The sequence below is a fragment of the Nothoprocta perdicaria genome, unplaced genomic scaffold, assembly GCF_003342845.1.
Source record: "Nothoprocta perdicaria isolate Ctin4 unplaced genomic scaffold, notPer1 scaffold_16, whole genome shotgun sequence".
Classification (NCBI taxonomy): domain Eukaryota; kingdom Metazoa; phylum Chordata; class Aves; order Tinamiformes; family Tinamidae; genus Nothoprocta; species Nothoprocta perdicaria.
In genome coordinates this window covers 6,945,258-6,967,421 of record NW_020454760.1, presented here as the reverse complement: position 1 = coordinate 6,967,421, position 22,164 = coordinate 6,945,258, and the positions used below count along the sequence as shown (strand labels likewise).

The following is a 22,164-nucleotide window of genomic DNA, read 5'->3' as shown; positions in this document are numbered from 1 at the left end:
GACAGGATATAAACTTGCATGTAAAGAGACCACAGTAAATCTGAAACATTTTAGAACTTTTCTAAAACTCTTCAGGATTGACTAATTATATGATTTTGAGATTATTAACACAACAACTTGTAGAGAATATTTATAATTGGATGTAATAGACCGGGTTGTAAAACTTTCTCCCAGGATATTGAATCACAGCAACACACAACAATTTAAGCTGTAATCAATTTTAGCATCATTCCAAGGTCAAGCTTGTTGTCCTACTTTAAATCAGAACATTTATCACCTTCATATGGATGCCCTCATCCTTTTCCACTATGTTTTCTACTAGTGTCTTTAATAAGTCAAGTTTGTAACTTCATCACCTTGTTTTTAAAGCAGTGTACACTATTGATCAAGAAACTGTAGTTCAAATTTATTCTGACTTGTCTGAAAAGCCTCCATAAGGGCAGGGTCTCATTACAAGCCAGGTGTTACTTCTATCCATCATAACTGAATACTAGAATTAACAAAGAGATGAGACTGGGAAAGCCTCCTCCAGAGATGCTCTGTTGTCTGTGTAGACTCATACCCAAGGACAAAACAGTTGCCAATATAACCATTTTATTGTGGTAGATTTTATGTCTTTTTCACGTATTTTTTCTCAAGAATAGGCATCTGGAAAGAGTAAAGGAACCCATCCACTCACTTACTCTTCCTTACAAAAACAACTGAAAACCTTCTATCATCCTGATAACTTTGTTTCATAATGTTATATATGAAAGCAACAGTTGTTATAAACCAGGCTCTTAAAGTACATTTTAGGCAGCCTGATTAATTCACTGTCCCTTTCCTACAGTAGAGATACAGAGTATAATCTAATTCCTTGTGAAATCTATACGGAAAAAAATCTTTCCTACTGATTTCAGTTACGCGTATGACCAATTGTAAACCTATTTTAACTCAAGATCATTCATAGAAAGTGATATTTGAAACTTAAGTTAGAATGACATAATATATTCATTCTGTGAAATGAATATACCACTACTGCCAAATGACATTGCCAAAAAAAGTTACATTTTTCATATCTCGTATTTGCTAAGCACTCATGTATGTGACAAGAATTAAAAAGCTTCTCACACAGAGACATGAAAAGATAATTGCAAAAATATGCCAGATTTATTACACTTGCAGAATGTCTGCTTTTGCAGTTATTGTTCTAACCAAACACTGGTTAGAGCCAGATGTCCATAGGTCCTAAATAAACAGTCAGTGTTCCCAAGTTCTGCTCGTAAAATACATTCAAACAGAAAAACACAGACTGAGTTTCATTAAATTCACGGCTGTCCTCCTCATGTAAATACTATGGATAAGATACCAAAGGCCACGTTCTTCTCTTTAAAGTATTTCACTAGTCCGTTCAGCTTAAAGGCTGTATCACCTTGCTGCCAGACAGGACAACAGGATATAGTCTGTTCAGTTTCTGGTTTTGTATTTTCTAGTAGTGATCGATAGCTCTGGACCTGGCTGAGCTCATTTATAATGCTCTGCAGTAAGTTCACTAGCTTTGCTCTTGATCTGGCCTTCTAATTTCTGCTCTTCAGATGTGATACTCCTCCAAGTTTTCCAGAATGAAGTAAGGATTTTTAACAAACAATTCAATCTGCAAATTTCTTATTTCAATTTTTTAAAAATCTCAAGTATAAGATTATATTTCACAAACAACAGCTCTTTACACTTCACAAACACAGCTCTTTACATATTTTCCTATCCATCATTAATAGATTCTCATTTTTTAAATATTATAAAAATCTCTGTAAGACTATATCGTACATTAACAAGTAAGGTCATTGAAAACATATCACTAAGCTAATGTGATGCTCCATTTACTTACTGGTAGTGGTTTTCAGTACTCTTTGCATCACACACTTCAGCATGGCCATGGCAAACACATCGGCCGCCAATACTGATGTCCTTTATGCTGTAGTAATACTGTGGAGCAAGAACAAGAAGCACATGGGGATCTTTACCTTCCTTGTATGATGACAGATACCTCAACATCAAGGATAGCACACTGCTAAATCTTGTTGATCAGCGTTTTAAAGACATGGCTTTATAAAAGGCCACAGATGGTCAGTGCCAACCCTCCAGATGTCTGCATGTCAGTTTGAATTCCATCAAACCAAAGCCGAGGCACATGGGGCACCTGACAGGAGCAGAGCAGGCCCACAGGCTTGTGCAGCTCCGGCTATATCCTGCTTTCTGCTGCAGCTGCCCCTTCCCAAGCAGCTACACAGCTATTGGCACCTAAGCTCAAAGCTGGTCCGAACCTACTTGAAGACGCATCGAGCAGCCATGTCCAACAGTGTGTGTGAAGCAGGACAGGCTGGTGGGGCAGTGCCGGGTCCCCACTCACTGAGTCATGATCACTAAGCGTTGGAAATAGATTGAGGTTACCAAATCAGACAGAATCCCTCATGACTCACAACCCATCTAAATTTATGACCTGACGTTGAAATACTCCACATCTCATCCTCATGGCTTGCAGGCAGCTGGGCAATAGGAGATAAAAATTTAATCACTTTGACTCAGTGTTAATATCACCGGTATCAACATTTCAGTAGTAGCTTCTGCATCTCTTTTGATAGCTCTGAAGTTGTTTCCCTGTCGCCCTAGGGCACCAGTTTAGCCACCTAAGAAAGGAGCCACACTGAGCACAGGTAAGTCCTGATCTCTATGTATCTCCAGGAATAAAGGGGTAGATTTATTTTTAATGCCACTGGAGGATGAGGAGAACAAAAAGAAAATTTTGCAGTTCAGATCAGTAGGAAGTCAAATTAGCAAAAGGTCAAAACTAGTAATAGGCCAAACTATTACAGTTTAGACATAAAACATATCCTAGATAATTCAGAGTTTCATAAACTCAAACCTTTAACAGAAAAAGCCAGGCAGTTTCTTGGACAGTAGGACAGACAGGTCTGGTTTTCAGTTGTGTCCATAATAAATTAAATGCACAGACTCTCCTTCAGAATATTAACTTCTTTTTCTAGACTTTGGAGGTTTCCATAATGAACTTTTTTTTTTTTTTTTTTAATCAATTTAATAAAAACTGGATCTTTTATTTATCTTTAAATAAAAATCTGGACTTTTATTTTATTATTGGCCACAATAACATGACAAGTTCCTTACACTAAAACTATGTTGCTTGCCAAATAACCTAAGTACTCCATTTACATCTGCTTGTAAGCAACATCTTAAAATGCACTTAAGACAATAAAGGTAATTAATGCTAGCAAGTAACTGGAATAGTTTCACAATTTCTTATACAGAAAACCACATTTATTTGTGCAGTGCCTCAGCCTAGCATTTCCTCCAATTGTTACTGAATCTTCATTTTAAATATAACAACGCAATATGAAGTCTGGAATCAGTTTAAGAATACGAAATTCTGTGCAATGTTCCCCTGAGGGGTCTGAATTTCCCTATATTTTCCTTATATATTTCATATATATTTCCCACTGAATGGGAAGGGGATTTTGTCTTTCCCTTGAATTGCCCCAAATCTCAGCTCAAATGTATCTCAAATGATTTGTGGTCAGATTGCACCTTTCCAGAATACCCTTTGATCCACTCTTCCTTCAGAAACTCAGGTACAATTTCTGAAAATCTTTCTTCTAGTAGATAATATATAGCAGTATAAAATAAAGCTGACAAAGTCAAATAGTTTACTATCTTATACAGAACTGAGGAGCAGGATAATCTCCACTTTGGCCCCTTGTAGTTTCCATGATGCACACAAGTCCCTTCACTTGTTCTTCAAACTCTGTGTTATCCCAATTACCATTTCATCACAAGCAGGGGTGGAGAAAACATGGGGATTTTGATTGCTATGATGTTTGCAAACTGAAGAAGTTCAGTTTATTTCATGCTCTCTAAGAGGCTGAATAAAACTGTGGGATCTATCCCTGTGAGAAGAGAACTTACCCTGCGGGTTACAGTGGGGTCTCGCTGAGCTTTTGATATCAAGTGTCCAAGGAGTGTGTTGGTTCTGAGAAAGTGAAGGCGGATGTTTGTCGCTTTCGTGAATTCTCTAAGGGTAGGGGAGTAAGTGAAGTTTTTTGCTCCTGGACGGCCATTTACCAAGGATATTACAATCTATTGAAAGAATAAACACATACTTGTTAAAACGTATCAGCTGCAGGTATCAGCAGTAGGCACAAAGCCAAAAGTCTGACTGCTAAATGAATCCAAAAATTTGCTATTGCTTCTGAGTATATCTGCAGTAACAACTACACTTTTCATACTAAAATGAGGACATCAGTAAAAACAGAGTCACTAGTCTTGAACCTCGTTGAATTCTCATTCTCTGGATCACGCATTCAGAACTGAGTGCCTCTCTGTTTTGAAAAGAATGGGTAGGATGCACAAAAAAACCACCCATACTTTTTAATAGGAAATAACAATATAAATAGTCACAAACATTAATGTTAAAAGCTGATCGTGTCAATAGGAGTTTTGCTTGAGTAAAAACATCAGATTTTGGCTCCTTCCCAAAGCACATTTATTTTTGGGTTAAGGCACAAACATTCCTGGAAAATATTATTGTTAACCAGGTCCAATGCCTGGGAGTGTATTAATGGTCTTCTGGAATAAAGTACACAGTGTAACTTTAGAGAATCCCTTCACATGAAAGCAGGCTTGTATGACATTCAAAACAAGTGCTGCAGTATTTTGTACTTTTGAAAGAAATTGATGTCTGCAGTCTAGAAATCATGAATCTGTTAAATTAATAAGCCAGTATGCATGAACACAAGTAAGAGATTTTCATTTATTTATAATTGATGAAATAACAGATTTCTATTTCTAAAATGCTCCTATAATCCATGAGCAGGTAACAGTAGATTGGTGACATCTGATTATAGTACATTTCTTTAGGAAAAGGGTCACAGCATGTAACAGGGGATGACACTGGCAATGATTTTCTACAGGAATTATTAATAAAACATATTATTAGGACAATTTTAAAGAAATGTTGGTAGACAATTTCTACTTCAATTTTAAATTGCAACTTTAGAAACCTTAGAACTCTTAGGAACTCTGAAGGGGATCAGATCTGTATTCTAATTTCACCAGAAATAAAAAGAAAATGACAGAGAGAGAGGTATGACCACTAGTTTAACATTTGTTCAAATAACATAAGACAGGCTTCTGCCTAGGAAGGAACAACTGCTAACATCAGAAAAGCAGCTTTCCAAACATATGTTTCCATTATAAACAAGTACCATTTTTAATGTATTGTAATACATTTGTAATGTTTTCTTACAGTTACTTTGTCTTGAATGTTTGATATCTGTTTCTACACCCTTTACACCTATGAGGAATTCCTATGCAATAAGTTATATTGTATATATTGGAACCATTCAGAAAATGTGGTCAGCAGGTTCAAATGCACATGTCTAAAGTAAGGTGTATAAATAATAACACAGGTGGCTCTGAAAAGCCCCCACCCACACAGTGAAGGGAAAGAGAAAGTTGGTAGGAGTCACTTAAGTGCCTCATTATTGATTTATTAAAGTAGTTTCAGTCAATCATAACTGAAAATCAACTTCATTTTTAGGTGCTTACTGAAAGAGTAAAGTTCCAAAAATAAAATGCTGTTTACTTTCAGCATCCCACACTAGTTCTCTAAAAGCACTTACCTCTCCGTTTTCGAGAGGCACAATGCGAGAATACTCTGTAGTGCAAAGGACATCATCATCTCTCCTCACAGGAACATTAGCTTCCTTTCCAAAACGTTCCAAACAATCTGCTTTGGAGTCTAGTCAGGTAAGATTGAAATTATTTTTGCATGTGAAAACATACATTATTGTTCAAACTTCAATTACAAAAGATATCCTGCCTGTGCTTTCATGTGAATTCTCAGCCTTAGTAGATGATAGTAGTGATTGCTTCACTCAGTGCAGGAATACACAAATATTACTACAGAAAAATGGTCAATACTAACAATATTTTTTTTCCCTAGGTACTCTCAGTGTCCCTGCTTGAGCCGGGGAGCTGGACTAGATGATGTCTAAAGGTCCCTTCCAACCTCAACCATTCTGTGAGTCTCATCCTGACAAGGGTCTGCATCATCTTTCCATTACTAACCTTAAAAAAAACCCTACACATGTTCCAAGGTGCCTTGCTTATATCTCACTCTGATTTTTGTAAATAAGCTTGGCGTCCACTAGGATGCATAATACTGCAACTCTAATATATTAAGAGAACAAAATCAAAAAAAAAAGAAAAAAGATGGAAAATTTCTGCAAAATATGTCAAAATATCATTTTCAGTTACACTCTTGTCAGTAATTTATTGCAGATAGGTAGGACAGGAGAAATACACTTGGCATTAGTTTGCTACAGTTGAAAACTTCAGTGAGACTTGTGGGCTGATTTTCCTGCTACTGTGTAAATAACTAAAGAACTCATCTATAAACAGTGTGGCACAAGAGTTGATACTCACGAGCAAAATATTGCCAGGGAGTGTAACTTCTTCCGAAATCCACTGATCTTTCTAAGATCCAGAGATCTGGGCGAGGAGAATTTGCAAACTTGATAAGGATGTAGGCAATATGGAAGAGCTGGTAACAAGATACATATAAATATTATCAAGAGTTACTAATTTTTATAAAATGACTACAATAATAAAATTAATTTCAGTGAATACCTTTTCTTTGTGGACATTAAGTAGGTTAACATCTACAGTTTCACTCCCACTAAAATAATAAGTCGGTTTCTTTGCTGGTAGCCTCAAGGCAGCTGCATCAACCTATCTCACCTCTCATATGCTTCAGTTCACCAAGACAGCCACAATACAAATATGTTAAATGCCATGTTTTACATTTCAGAATAGCTCCACCTTGCATTTGACAAGAGTCAAGTAACAAAGCCATCTGTTTCCTAACAGATATATATTCCTTGAATATCATCGTGATAAGACTACAGCCTGAGTCAGCGCCCAAGCACCCAGAGCAAAAACAGATTTTCTCCACACAGAAATGTTGCTGTGAGCATCTTGGGATATGAAAATATAGTCACCAGCTAATCAAAAATCTTTACAGTCAAACTGCTTATACACAAAAGGCAGACAGAGTGCAGCTATACTAATTGATTATTAGAGTCATTTAAAATTTAAACAGTGATTATGCAGATAGGAGATGTCAAAAGAAGTGATTAGATATTGACGAACTGTCAATAAGTGAAACTTCACTGGCATTTCTTACTCAACAACATAAATTCAATTTACAGAATCACAGAATGGTTGAGGTTGGAAGGGACCTCTAGAGATCATGTACTCCAACCCCCCTGCTCCAGCAGGGACACGCAGAGCACGGGGCACAGCGTGGCGTCCAGGTAGGTTTACTTGATGTCTTTCTTGTAGGAATGCACTGACCCCGAGCTTGGAGAAAGTGGTGCTTGAATATTAGCTGACTCTCCTGGACCCTGTTTCCTTCTAGGGCCATGGTCCAGGGGATTCCTCCAAGGAGCTCCCTAAAGAGCTCAAAGTTGGCTCTCCTGAAGTCCAGGGCTGCCATCCTACTTCTTGCCCAGCTTTCTCCACGCACGATCATGAATTCCAGTATCTCGTGGTCACTGCAGCCAAGACTACCCCCAATCCTCACATTTCCCACTAGACCATCTCCGTTTGTTAGTATCAGGTCTAGCAGTCCCCCAGGAGGACCAGGGCCTGTGATCATGAGGCTTCTTGAAGCTGCCTGTAGAAAGGCCTCATCCACTTCTTCATCCTGGTCAGGAGGCCTGTAGTAAACTCCCATGACAGTGTCACCCCTGTTGGCCTGCCCTTTAATCCTCACCCACAGGATCTTGACTCATGCTCCATCCTCCTGTAGGCAGAGCTCCACACATTCCAGTTTCTCTCTCATGTAAAGGGCAACTCCGTCACCTCTCCTTCCTGGCCTGTCCTTCCTGGAAAGCTTAAAGTCATGTTTATATTTCCTTGAGATTCTTACTTTGGTGGAAGAGGCAGGGATTTACCAATCAATGCTTTATCAAATAACCTGCTGTCAGAGACCTCACACCAAATGGGTCCGTGCAATTTACCTTTGCTCAAATATCACATATATCACACCCTGGAGGCTAGTATCTTCCACAGACTCCAAATCACAAAGTTGTCCAAGTATCCAACTATAGACAGGGTACAACAGCACATTCACCAACCAACTAGGCCAACTCAACTGCTCTTGTACCACCCAGGGCCACCAAGAACCAGACGCAAACTGCAAGTAAAATGGGCATTTGGAAAACACTATTCCTAAGCACAGCTACATGCCTAGTACAATCATATGGCTACCTGCATGTGACATCTTCATATATTCACCTTCTTAGGTGAATCTTGATAGAATAGTCAAAAATATTCACAAAATAAGATAAAAAAACCTTTTCACAGGGAAATAGGAGGAATTCTGGGACACCACAAAGCATATTATCATGACAATCATATCCCAGCAGAGCAAGCAGCTTTTTCACTGTGCTTTCATTTCATACAGTATGTACATCTACTATCCACAACTGGATCTATACACGTCAGACACTGCTGCAGTAGGTGTTGCACCCTGAAAGCTATTTCAGTAGCTGCTGATCTGCTGAATGCTCCTGAGACAGGTCAGTGAGAGAGGCAACTGAAGAGAGAGAAAAAAAAAAAATAAATAAATAAAAATAAATAAATAAAAAAAAAACCCCCACCTCTCATCAGTCTCCTGGTAAGTACTGGAATTACCCTGCCTACTTAACACAGCCCGACAACGACCAGACTTCCCCTTCTGTGACACCAGACCAGCTAGCTAAGTTGCCAGAAAGCACCTAAATATGGGAAATGACTTACCAGAACCAGTATCAGGGAAAACAAATGGCAGATACTCTGTTAATGGAAACTATCTTTTCCCCAGCACTACACATAGTGACAGCACAGGCAGTGTACTGTTCTTAAATCACTGACTGCAAGTCCCTAAGCTGATTGCCAGAAGAGCCATATAGCTGACCGGTTTGAGGACCCTAAGTCAGATCTGCTGTTTCTGACTTTGTCAAGCAACTTTCACTACTTTACTGACCACGTACAGAGAAGGGATACTGGCCATGTGGGCCTTACATATCACTCAGTGTGAAGTCTGGCAACCTCACAAGGAGGGTAACAGTTCTGAAATTCCTAAAACAGGTTTTTCCATATTCTTGCTTTTGGCTCAAAAAGCACTCTCCTACCAAAACCAGGTTCCCTCTGGTCAGATAATTACTCGTCTACTAATATTTTTGTTTCCTCTAAGCTTTAAGATTTTGGGGGATTCAACCCTTACATGCATATAGACAAAGATGGATAACCATGTATGTGCTGATCAAGCCAGATTTTATCCAGACAAGCGTTTTAGAAAGCCCAAGGGAGAACAGAAGAGATGTATATAAAAGGCAGACTACGTTTTCCACAACTTCAATCCTGGTATTTATATTGTTGAATCAACAATAACCTTCCACCTACTTGTCAAAAAAGCAGGTGACATTTGCCTCAGCCTGTCATATAGCTACTCTATTTTTTCTACTTACATGCTACTTGAGTGCTGACACTGCTAGTTTGGCCTCGTACAGTAGCAGGTGATATCTTCTCATAAGCATGTGTAAAATAGTAGCAGTGAATTGCATTTCCACAGTGCTTCTGCACTGCTGAAGAATGGAAATATGAGACATGCTCAGTTATACACCCGTGTCACCCTGACTATAACCTTCTCAAAAACATATAAAGAAAATAGGGGCCAAAGCAGAGGTACAACATAGTTGTCTATGTAACTTAGCTGATTCAGGACATAGTGCTCTTCAAACACCTGCATGCCACAGCTGCTACTCAAACGCAGAATTTCCTTAACCTTGGGACTACAAATCACAAAATGGAAAAGTAAAATTACAGCAATCTCAAACTACCACTGCCTAAGGAAAGTTTCAATTCATGCTAGCTCACCTGTCAAGACGATGGCAGTGCCTGAAATACTGCTCAGAACAGGTTTGTACAATCACATTGGAAAAGGAGAAAGGGAATAGATCTGAAGATCTACTAAAAATAAATTAGTAATAGCTGATGTTAATCCTTCAGTAAAACTCATGTCACCAACCTGCCTGGATTACAGCTGCTAATGAGCCAGCTCTGCCCTGAACCAAAAGAGGCACAACAGCACCTGAAAGTCCAAATGGCAACTGTGGTGGGGTGCATGCAGTCCACATTGATGAATGGTCTCTGCTCAGATTTGATGAGTCAACAAAGGAAGAAAAATAATCTCTGACTTAGCAAATAAATTCCAGCTAAAGATAGAAGAGTAATCTTTCTGACATAAACCTAGAACAGAAATATTTCCTAAGTGTTTTTTTGAAAGTTAATTTTAATTACCTATGCTAAGCTGACATGTCACTAATTTAAATCTTGATCCTATTGCTTTGACAAAAATAAGGCATATAGTGAGAAAAGGCCTAACAAATTCAAAGCACAGTGAGTTTATTCTCTTAATCCTTTTTTCTAAACAGTCATTAAGTTGCAAAGAAAAAGGAAATGCACCTCCCCATATTTGAAAAATTATTTTATTTGGTTACTTTTTAATTGTTTCCTTCACTACAGAAATGCATGAGAGAGTTAAAAATATAACAAGGCATTAAGCAAGGCGCTCTTTTGAGGCAATTGTCAATTTACTTGTTAACTCTGAAAAAAAAAAAGAAAAAACAATCTGAAATACGATTTAATCAAAATTCTTACAGTTTTCTCATATGTAGAAAAAAGTCAGAAATAAATTATGCTTCTATTTTTAAACTACCTGCTCTGGAAATGCATACTTGAAAGAGTAGATACAGACATAGAAATTTCCCAGTACCACATCCTGTTGTAATCTATCAGCACTGATCAAATTTGACCAATTGTCAGCAACCAGAATTCTACCCACTTCCATATTTATATAACTCTTCCTGTTCCTTCAAGTTCACTCAGTCTGGAAATTTTCTTGCAAGCAGTGTCCTTGAAAGTTCATAAATATCCAGACATTTTTTTTTAAAAAAATCTTCTTCACATGAGAACTCCAGTAATAGTTAATTGTTGGGAATTACCAATACACAGATAGAAAATTTCCATAAAACCTTTTACAATTAATTTAAGACTCTTTCAGAACTCACTTAAAATGAATAGGAATCACTCTGTTATGACTGTTAATAAATGCTTTATGTAACGCAACGCATACTTATTTTAACTCAGTAGAGAGAAAACTTCCTGCAAGACATTGTATCTTCATGAGTATTATAAAAAATATAATAATATCCTTTACAGATCTTATTTCCATTCACTCCTTAAAACTTTACACATCTCTTTAGAGGGCTTTCTAAGAACTCCTTAGATCCCAAAATATACCTGCAAATGGAAGAAAGTTAGATATGTATATTCAAAAGTATCTCATATTTTATCCTGTCCTACCACTATGAACTCAGAACACCAAAATAATGAAATGATCATTCATTAAACACTGAACAGCTGAAAAAACAAGAACAGAGCATGTTTCAAACAATCATTAAGCCGTTCATGTAGGAAAGGATTAACAACTGTTCTCTCTTTTTGGCCACAAGTCACTTAGTCTGGTAGACCAGCTATCTACCAGACAACCTACAGGTTTCAAGATGTGTTTAAAGAGTGGCCACAATGACCCCTTTTCATGAAAACCTGCTTCTAAAAGCCAGACAACAGCTGCTTTCAACAGGATGGATATTTCCTATGCAGCACAACACCTCGTCAAGCATCAGCTACCAAAGAAAATGAAAAAGGAGCAGAAGTCTGATGACCATTCGGTACTTAAACTAAAATTCTTAGAGGACTTGTTCTTAGTTCACAAAAAAAAAAAGAGCAGTGAAAGTGTTCATGCACCTGTTCCAGAGCACACTTCAGTGCCATTGATTCCTCTCTCTTTGCTTACAGTAGGAGAGGCATGGACATGCCCTTAAGTTTCTCACTGGCTTAAGTAAGCCATTGATTTTTGTCAGAGATCAGGTCATGACAAACTATTCAAATGAAGCAGAAGTCCCATGTATGTCAATTAAAATGTTTGAAAGGTTTTTTAAAAAGTTGGAATGCTTGAAAAGGTTGGATTTGAAAGGTTGGATTTGCATGGTGATTGCAAGAAGTGCTTGAAGAAAGCAGTCACTCCAATCCTGTCACTCCCATCTTCAAAAGAGGCAAGGAGGAGGACTCAGGGAGCTGCATACAAGCCAGCCTCACCTTGATACCCAGGAAGGTGATGGAGCATTTGTAAAAGATGGAGCACCTGGATGGAGCATCTGGAAAGCATTTCCAAGCACTTGAACAACAAGATTGTTACTAGTGCTAGTCAGCATGGATTCACATGTGTAGCCAACTCCATAGCCTTCTACAACAAAATGATTCATTTGGGAGATGAGTTGGGCATAGCAGTGGGTGTTACTACCGCAGCTTCAGAAAGGTTTGGACCCTGTCTTCCATAACATCCTCAGAGGCAAGCTGATGAAGTAAGGGCTAGAAAAGCAGACAGTGAGGTGGCTGAAAACTGTCCGACTTGTCAAGCTTAGAAGCTTGCGATGAGTGGCATGAATTCTTGTTAGAGACCAGTAACTAGCAGTGCACCCCGGGAGTTAATACTGGGTCTAGTTCTGTTACCCTCTTCATTAATCACCTATATGACAGGACAGACTGCATCGTCCACAAGCCTACAGAGAATATATGGCTGGGAGAAGTGGCCAGTACACCCCACTGGAGGCACCTCAACAAGCAAATGAAATGGTGACAGAGAAATCTCATGAAGTTCAACAAAGTGAAGCACAGAGGCCTACAGGTAGAAAGGAACAGGCACCAATGCTGGGAGGTGGTCTGATGGAAAACAGCTATGCTGAGAAGAACCTGGGTGGCCTGGTGGAGAGCTGACTATGACAGGGCAACGTACTCCTGTGGCTAAGGCAGCCAATGATCTACTTGAGGTAGGGGATCCTTCCCCTCTACTCAGCTCTGGTGGGGCCCCATCTGAAGTGCTGTGTCCAGTGCTGGGCTCCCCAGTACAAGAGAGCCATGGAGCTACTGGAGCAAGGCCGGAGAAGGGCCACCAGGATAAATAAGAATCAGGAAAGGACCCCCTTTATTCAGTAACCTCTCAGTGGGATTTGAGGACACCTATGCTTACCAAGACACTCACTCCTAACAATCAGTATTTGGCAATCTCCAACAATGAATTCTGCAGACAAAACTGTAATATAAAAAACACCAACTAGACAGAGCTGAATTGGGAGTTTTTGGCAAGTACTAGTTACACTCCTTGGTATCTGGCAAAGTAGCTACTGCAAATGTGCAGAGGAAAACCCACGTGGGTAGTACGTGAGACACTAGATCCACTGAATCTCTTCCAAATAACTTGAACATACCTAAAACACTAACTCCACGTAGCGCAGTGGAAACACAGCACACTATACATAAGGCAGTTTCTGCATACCAGCTTCACAGTCTGGGGCATAGAAGACACCAATAAGCACAGGACTTCCAAAAATAGTTCAACTAGCACTGCAGGTGCAGTATTCATAGTACTTCTTCATTTAACTAGCCACTGATGCTTAAAAGCTACACTGCTATTTAGAGAAGTCAGTCCCTGTGAATATTCCTCATTAACCCCATCAGGAGGTTGAATCCTTTTCCTCTCACAGTTGGGGCCAGAAGGGAGAAGTTCTCCATGATTCATAGTGAATACTCTGGAGGGAACACATTCAGAAGTGTAGTTAGTACTGTCACTAACTACTAGCTGTAGGTAGTGCCTGTTAGCACTGTTAGTAGGTGGTGTTAGTGGTGGTGGTTAGTAGGTGGTGCGCTGTCCACGTTCAACCAGGCTGAGTCTTTTTGCCAAGGCTGAAGGCAAGTGCAACAACCAACATTTCTCATATAGTCACATTTCCACTGGGAACTGGTCAAAGATCAGCTCTAGGATCATAACTACTTCTTACAAATGGCTTCTTTCTTCAGGGAACACTGAAGTTACTCCTATGGGAAAGGACTTGTAGGATTCAGGCCTCAGGTGTGCAGGAAATAAGCATCCCTTCGTGAAGGCTACAGTCCAAAGCAAGAAGAACACAGCAGTACTATCAGTGCTGAAAGGGATGTGTGCACAGTTGAATCGTTTCAGGAACAGCCCTGCTTTCACTATATATTAAGTTGAAAGTTACAACAGACCATGGAATGAATGTATTATATAGGACTGTGTCAGAGCCCTGAGTGCACTAGAAGACTCTAAAGGCCCAGACCAGCCTCACCTGGGGCCTCAACCCACCCTCTGCCACTGCCCATAGGCCCAGCTCATCCCTGGCATGATTCCAAACCAATTTTGTTTTAAGGAAAACAAAATAAAAATACAGAGCCACTTAAAATATCATTTAACTAAAGCTTCAAGAAAATACAACCTATTCAGTACATATTAAAGAAAAATCTATGAGGAAAAAAGCTTACAGTACATGGCTCCCACTGTGCTGCTGCCGCCATGTGACTGAGAAATAGATTAATTGTTCAGTACATGGTGGAACTTGCAGAAACATTCATCAGACAGCTACTGAACCAGCTGAAGCACTTAATCTAGGGTTTGCAAGAAGTGGGTTCATCTTACTGTGATATGAGCCAAAAGCAAATAACTTCAAAGCACTGGGCTTTGTAGCCTGATCCCAAATTGGCCTCCTCTAGAAAACGGAGGGCATTTTTCTGACATTAAGTAATACAAAATTATCTATGATGGTAGTATCCCAATTTTTGGTCATTCCTAATGCAATGCAGCTTTGCCCAGCTTTAAAAGCCCCTTTTTCTTCCTAAAGTGAAGCCCAGCACCAGAGTCAGTACTACTGGGGTCCCAGTTCTGTAAAGGCTCCAAGGAAAGACTGTCCCAATGTAGGGGCAATTCTGTAAGGCTGCAGAAGATTTATTTAGTGGTTTCTCTGGGCTGATTTGTAGAACTTTGGGGCATCATTACAGAGCTCCTGCAATTCCACCCTGGACCTGGATCTACTTTGAGACAGCTGCAATATAAAATCTACAATAGTCAAGCACAACGAATGAAGTGGCTATTTTGGGAGGCCAGCTCCGTGCCATTTACTGTGATAAATCACCTGCCACTTGGCAGTTTCCTGCGAGAACAAGCCTATAGGACGCTTTCTATTTCAGACAATGATAGTTAAATTAATTGCAACTCCATACCCATTTTAGCAAATTATGTTAGATGAAGAACAATTGTTTTTAAATAACTGCAGTTAGCAATACCCAATTAATATTCTCAGCAAATATTCGGTGTTGAGTTATGCACCTGAAGGATTGTTATCAAATATAAAAATTAAATGCATAATGAATACCCAATAGAAAAGGAGCTTGTAAGATCTGTCAAAGTATGAAGGCCTTTTGCAGAGGTTACACGCTTTAACCAGCATTTAATTTTAATTTATAACTTTTTAATTTTAATTTATAATTTTTTTAACCAGCATTTTAATTTAATTAAACTTCAGGTGTCCCCAGTCCATACCACTGATCTTAAGCTCATGGTTGAGCTTCCTTCCTTCCTTCCTTCCCACCGTGTGCGTGTGTATGAGCACATACAGTGCTGTAATCCCCAAATAACAGTTAATTTAGCTATTTGGCTGTAAAACACCAAGATCACAGTTAAAAGCAAAGGTTATCTTAATTGCGGAGATTTCCTGCATACAACTGCACCGCAGATCAGAATTATTGACCTTGGAAAAATCATTCTTTTTTTACATCAGCTTTTGATAAAATAAGAATAAAAATGTTTACCTGTCTCTTTAAAAACGCATGCATTTATACTCACAGAACATTCAGATTCTACAGCATATTAAAAAAAATTAAAAAGCACAATAAATATACCATGAGCATTTGGTAACAACTATCTGGAAAGATTTCACAACTGTTCCTCAGTTTTCTGCTGATCAGTGGTATTGACCAGAGAAAGGGCAAGTCTGAGAATGGAAAAGCATTTACTTTTCACTCATTCTCATGCTATCCTAAGCCTTCATCTTCTCAGTGCTTCTGAACACAGAGTTCAAAAAAATACCTGGGGGGAATATTGACATAATAGCTGCTGAACATTAAGAAAGCCAAAAATGAGGGCACATCAGCCAAAACTGGGCAATCCGGAGTGTCATGTGAAGGTCAATGAACTTCAAGCAGGCATTCTGCATGCATAAGTATAAAATACGTTGAAGAACATGTTGGGGAAATCTGAACAAATTAAAGCACTCATTGAAACTTACTTGATCCAAATATTTTCAACAAGTCAGGAATAGCCACAGTATAAACACGTATGCTCTAAGGATGAGGAAATTGCCTGAAGGATCAACATTTTAATTATTATTCAGAAGGGCTGTGATTGATTAGAAAATGTAATCAAAGTACAATAGGTCAGAAAGGGAAGCACAGGAGGGCTTTTGCTTTAAAGTTTTTGCTTTTTCTCGTGTTACAAAGTACAACAAAATGAGCCTTTTTCTAGCAGAAAGATGTAAGATCCCGGAGGGATTTTGTCTTTCAAAACCATTCCTAGCCCTTGTGAACCAGTATCAAATGTGGGTGGGTGTTCTGCTTTAGCTCCACTTTAATCAGCTCTCAAACCTTCATCACTCTGCAACTATTTAATTAAATGCTGTCTTGTGAACACTGACAAAAGGCTCCACTGGGACTCCACTCTTAGCCTTAAAGATATAATGGCAGGAATGCAGCATATGAAAAGATTTTGACACTGCATTAAGCTTAGCTTCCTCCAATTGTGAATATTTGATGACCAAGTTAAGCCATTGTTTCTCTGCATGCAAATGCACTTTATTCTTTGCCAGTAAGCTGCATATTTTGCTTGCAGAGAAAGCTGTTATGTGTTAAAATAAAGAACAGAACAACTATTTAGAGAATAAAACTATGTCTTGCTCATCTTTTCAATATTACTATCTGTGGATTAGCAAGGCATTGTGGCATATGGTTAATTTTAAATATGTTTATTTTGCCCTAGAAACCAAAACTTTAATTTCACGTCAACTAAGTTGAGTGAATTGGACTCTGAAAAGACCCATCTCTCTTTGCTAACTACTGAGATAATCTGTATGACAGACTTAGACTAAGCTCTTAATTTTTAGATTCCTGAAATAAGGTGGGGTGAATTGGGCTCTTAATGCTTACTCTGTCATAGTATTTACTTTCCTTCTTTATTAATTAGCATTGTGAATACAGACTTCATTAGAACACTCTACACAACAATATGAATTTGAGTTGTGAGAATACAGGGCAAAATGGTAAATCTCAAGTTCAAAGAGATCCTGAAGCTGAGATTTAACTGACTGAACAGAGGAGGACAAAGCATCAGGGGATGCAGACCCGTCACCTGCACATCGCACCAGAAAGAGCAGTACTCAGAGACAGAACTGATCACTGTATGCTAAGCTAAGGTGGATGTTGTGGCCCAAAGATCAATCAGCACACACACAGAGCTCTCCTTTCTTTCATGAAATAGTCCACAAAAACAACCAAGCCAACTGACATGTCAGTCATTCAGTTAATTGATATATACATAAAAAAAATCGTATTAGTTTAACTACTGAAATTCTCCATCTCAGTATTAAATTGTTTTGCATTTCCGCACTGCTGGTACACTGGAAGGCTTCAAAAACACTAGAGAATGAAGAAATGCTTCAAATGCGAACCAAGATACGCTCTAAATGTGAGCTATACCAGACATGTGAGGGACAGGAGCAGGAGACTCTCATAAAAGAAGAATTAACCACAGTATCCAGGGAAAAAAACAATTTGTACCCAGATCCCCAAGAAAGTGGCAGCCAAGTCGCACAAGAATATTTTTTCCATAACTATTTCTCCCCATGCTATCAATTAACTTGAAAGCTTACGTTAAAAAAATAAACTTGTGCTATATAATCAGTATTAGTAAACTGTTTCTATTGTCCAAAAAACATATGTATATTGCAGCCCAGTATATATTTATAGCCATGTATTTCCAGCTGCTGTGAAGTTGCATGGCATAACAAGTTTCACTGGACCAGTGCCCAACCATGGCAGCTGAGAATCTAGCCTTACGACTTAAAAGCTACATTCACTGATACAGAGACTTTGCTCTTAGCCTATGGCCTGCAGGAGAAATCTGGGTGTCCATGTTATTACTCATATTACCAATTCAAATTACAGTAGTTTGGGTTTTTTTTTTTTTTTTTTTTTTTTTTTTTTTTTTTTTTTTTTTTTTTTTTTTTTTTTTTTTTTTTTTTTTTTTTTTTTTTTTTTTTTCCATCCTTTCAGGCTATTCTGTCAATATTTTTATGTTTAAAGAAACTGTCTTATCTCAAAGATCTTGCTGTATAACACAGAAACCAGAATGATCCCTGAGGCAGAAGCAGACTCCCAACATTAGTCTAAAAATATGTGCATGGTATAAGAGCATAAAATCTCTGTGCACCCAGGGAAGAGGAGAATATGAAATGATAGGTAGAGCCTCAGTTTCAACAGGCCAATCTCCTCTGTAATGTCAGGTTAAGGAATTAAATCACCTGTGCCGAGCAGGCACACAGTGACCGAACCAGGATGATCCCTGTGGCAGGAAACCACAGCATCAAAATCCCTGAGGAAGCTAATCACTTTATCCAATTACATCAGTAAAAGCAGAACACAAGCCACATTAAATAAAAAAAACAAATAAATAAGAGCATGGCATTGGAAGGTAAAATCATCAGTTCAAACATTCCTCATGCAGTTGGAAAACTGATTCAAACAGTTAAAATGATTAAACGTTTAAGGGCAGCTCATGCACTCACCTGTCCCAGATCTAAGGTGACGTTGACTTCATTGTACTCCAAGCCCACAGACAGAGGAGGACTCTGCCACCAGCGCTCGGTTCCATCAATCACGTTGGTCACCGGGTGAGCTTTGCTGGGATCGGCAGCATCGCAGTAATCACAGAACTGGCCCTGAAACACAGCATGTGCGAGAGACGGGGTCAGCTCACGTCCTGGGCGCTGCATGTGGTTGCTGACTGAGATTCTGAAACCCAGCTTTTGCCAAAAGAGGGGCTACATTTTGTTGTTACAAAATGATAAAAAAAATCTCTTTAAAGAAATGACTTTTTTAATTTTAATAACAGAATCGCAGATGGTTGAGGTTGAAAGGGACCTCTGAAGATCACCTGGTCCACCCACTCTGCTCAAGCAAGGTAAACACAGTGCTACTTTGGTCAAATTACCTATGTCTATTGCTGCAGGCTCTCTGCAGCAAATTAATGAAGATGCTTAATAGAGGCATAAGTTTACTTCAGTTCTCCTAAACCACTGAGCAACAGCATTATATGCACATAGACTGATATGAAGAAAACAATACTGCATCTGCTACTCATTTATAATTTTGATTGTATAATTTTGTAAGGCTCATTTCACTGTTTTCATGCCATTATAATACGTGCTGAATTAGAGACTTCTGGTAAAGGTGCACAGAAAATGCAATGGATAATGTGGAGCATTCTCTCCAAGAGCAACTAAAGCAGCCCATTGTATCTTCACTTGTACAAGTTACCACCCTATTTTCAGTCCACAATTAAAGCCACGTTCTGGAGATACCCTGATAATCTCTCTTTGATATTATCTAAAGCACTTTGTACTGTTCTGTATAATAATGATGAATTCTTTTCAGAAAAGTTCTTTGGCTTTTAATATGATATCTTGGCTTGCCCAACAGACAGTATTTTTATCTTCAAGCAACTGCATTTGACAGTCCACTATGATTAGTGCTGAAGTGTTGCAATCAGCTACTAAGGGAATTTTTTACTCTCCCACTCACATCCTACTTCAGTCACTGGGTACAGAGTCTTCTTAGAATTACATAATGGACAGGAGGGTTAAACAGTGTCAGGCACAGATCTTTGTAGAATCTCACTAGAAAAAAGTGACAACTTCGTTAAATAACTCTCAGCTCATACAAGAAATGCTCGAGTCCCCTAAACTTCTCAGTAGCTCCTTACTGGCCTTGCTCCAGTAGCTCCACATCCCTCTTGTGCTGGGGAGCCCAGCACAGGATGCAGCACTTCACATGTGGCCTCACCAGAGCTGAGTGAAGAGGAAGGATCCCCTCCCTCGACCTGCTGGCAATGATCTTCCTAACATAGCAAAAGAGGAAAAAAAAAAAAAGATTTGATGAATTTGTTGTGTGTATACTCCATACTGTTTGGCCTCAAGTTTACTCTCACCATTTAAGTACTAATGGAATCCCACATGACTACCGTAATTTTCCTTGTGAACGATGTCAGACTAGGCAGTCTAAATGAGGGAAATCACACTTGCCCAGTTTTAACAAAGGAATCACATTCGTGCTATTTCACTCTTACGGGCGCAAGCCTTGCAATCCTCCTGATTATAAGATGTTTATCTCTCATAAAATTTGTTTTAACATCTTCCTTAGTTACTAATGGATTGGAAACGACTTCACCATTCTCATGTGATACAAACACATAATGTTGTGTCTTTCCAAATCCAAAATGCTCACTGAATATTCCTACGTTTTCTGAATCAAGAGTAATAATTTCAGCCTTGGTATCTGGTCCTGTCCCACTCTGCTCTTGTGGGAAGCCCACAATATGACTCAGTATTGTACTTCTCAACCTGGCTAAGGGTTAACTCTTGAGATTTCAGGGTTGCTTAAAGACTTACCAAGTTCTTGTGTACATATTGGTTAGTTACGGCTGCAGATCATGTTATAATATGGTTCTCCTCCAGCTCTGTTAGAGCTGAAGATCTGGCCAACTTTCACACAAAGAGCTACAACATGCCAGGACACCACTGGATTCTGATGCCGTTCGCTGCAGTAGACACCACGTCAGCCCGTGCTAGTTACAGGCAATGCTGCCAGGTTTTGTAATGACCACAGAGAACAGCATGGCAAATATCAATATCCTGAGAAAGTAATCTGCGCACCAATGACTGCACTTGCTACCAAATCAGAGTATCTTTATAGTCAGGAAGATTTTTCCGACAGACCCAACTTGGAGTTCTGAGATTTATGTTAAAACAGTTAACTTCCTTTAAACTTCCTTAAAGAGATCTGTAACACTCACAAAACACAGTCTTTATATGTAAATTCACTCTCACTGTAGTCAGGCTAGAAATAGAGGGGAAACAGTTGCTGCTACAGCAGTTTTAAATCTTGTCTGGACACAGCTTCAAAGAAAAGCTAAATGAACAGAAAACAAGAGGAGTATTAAATGCAAGTGTTACCTTTACATACACCTATGTTATTTCACTGCACTGCAGCATTTGATCTGAACTCAAGATACCACCTTCTTCTCTTTCTTTTGGACGCATAATTCAAAGAATTTCATTGCAACAGCTGGAGTTTCAGTTATTTAAAGTACATTCCAGAAAACCTGCCAACAAGGCAGCAGAACAAAAACAAAACAAAAAAAAAAAAAAAAAGGAAAGAAATAAACTGTTGGACTGTTGGAGAGAGCAGCCTCCCCTGCTTCCCCCACTGGCAGTATGTGCCTGGCTGCCACACACCTCAGTCCCAGGGCCTGGGGGTCCTGTTTGACTTTGGCTGCAGTTCCTCAGCCAGGCAGGTGTGTGTTTGCAGGTGACCTTGTTACCTGCTTTCCCTCGATCCTCCCGGGTGAAGGACGGCTCTGTAATGCATGAGGCACCTTGCTGCAACACACCAGTGGGGACCAATGATAGCCAGGGAAGAAAAAGCATCCCCTGTAAATGATAGAAAGCTACAACAGCAAGGGATTTGTTCACAGTTTACTATTGAGAATCCTGCTTGCCAACACACTAACCAAGCAAACGTACAGCTTTCCACAGTGCGTGCTCAGCACTGCATTGCTGTAGATGAGCACTCAGGACTATTTAAGCCTCGGATTGCATGACATGGTTGGGCTGGATGTGAAGGGCCTGCCCTCTCTACCTACCAGCCCTGGGAAGGGCTCTAAACAACTTTCTAGATTATGTTCCTTCTAGATTGCCGGGGACCATAGACTTCATTAAAAGACAGATCATCAAATAACAGAGTGCACCAAAGAGATCAAGAAGCAGCAGAAACTAGGCTGTTCTCTTCTTTGCCTTAAGTGCTTGTGATAGCACCTGCAATGGAAAGGTC

The 22,164-nt window shown here is 39.2% G+C and overlaps 1 protein-coding gene across 1 annotated transcript in view; it reads right to left on the bottom strand.

The window, feature by feature from the left end:
• Positions 1–19,049, bottom strand: part of LAMA3 (laminin subunit alpha 3) — a 105,729-nt gene extending 86,680 nt beyond the window's left edge. The window contains exons 1-5 of the mRNA XM_026035508.1: positions 18,843–19,049; positions 6,475–6,592; positions 5,670–5,788; positions 3,955–4,125; positions 1,865–1,962 (exon numbers count right to left, since the gene is read on the bottom strand). Of these exons, the coding sequence (XP_025891293.1) occupies positions 1,865–1,962; positions 3,955–4,125; positions 5,670–5,788; positions 6,475–6,592; positions 18,843–19,049 (713 nt within the window). The remainder of the gene's footprint in view (positions 1–1,864; positions 1,963–3,954; positions 4,126–5,669; positions 5,789–6,474; positions 6,593–18,842) is intronic.
• Between the last annotated feature and the right edge of the window lie 3,115 nt (positions 19,050–22,164).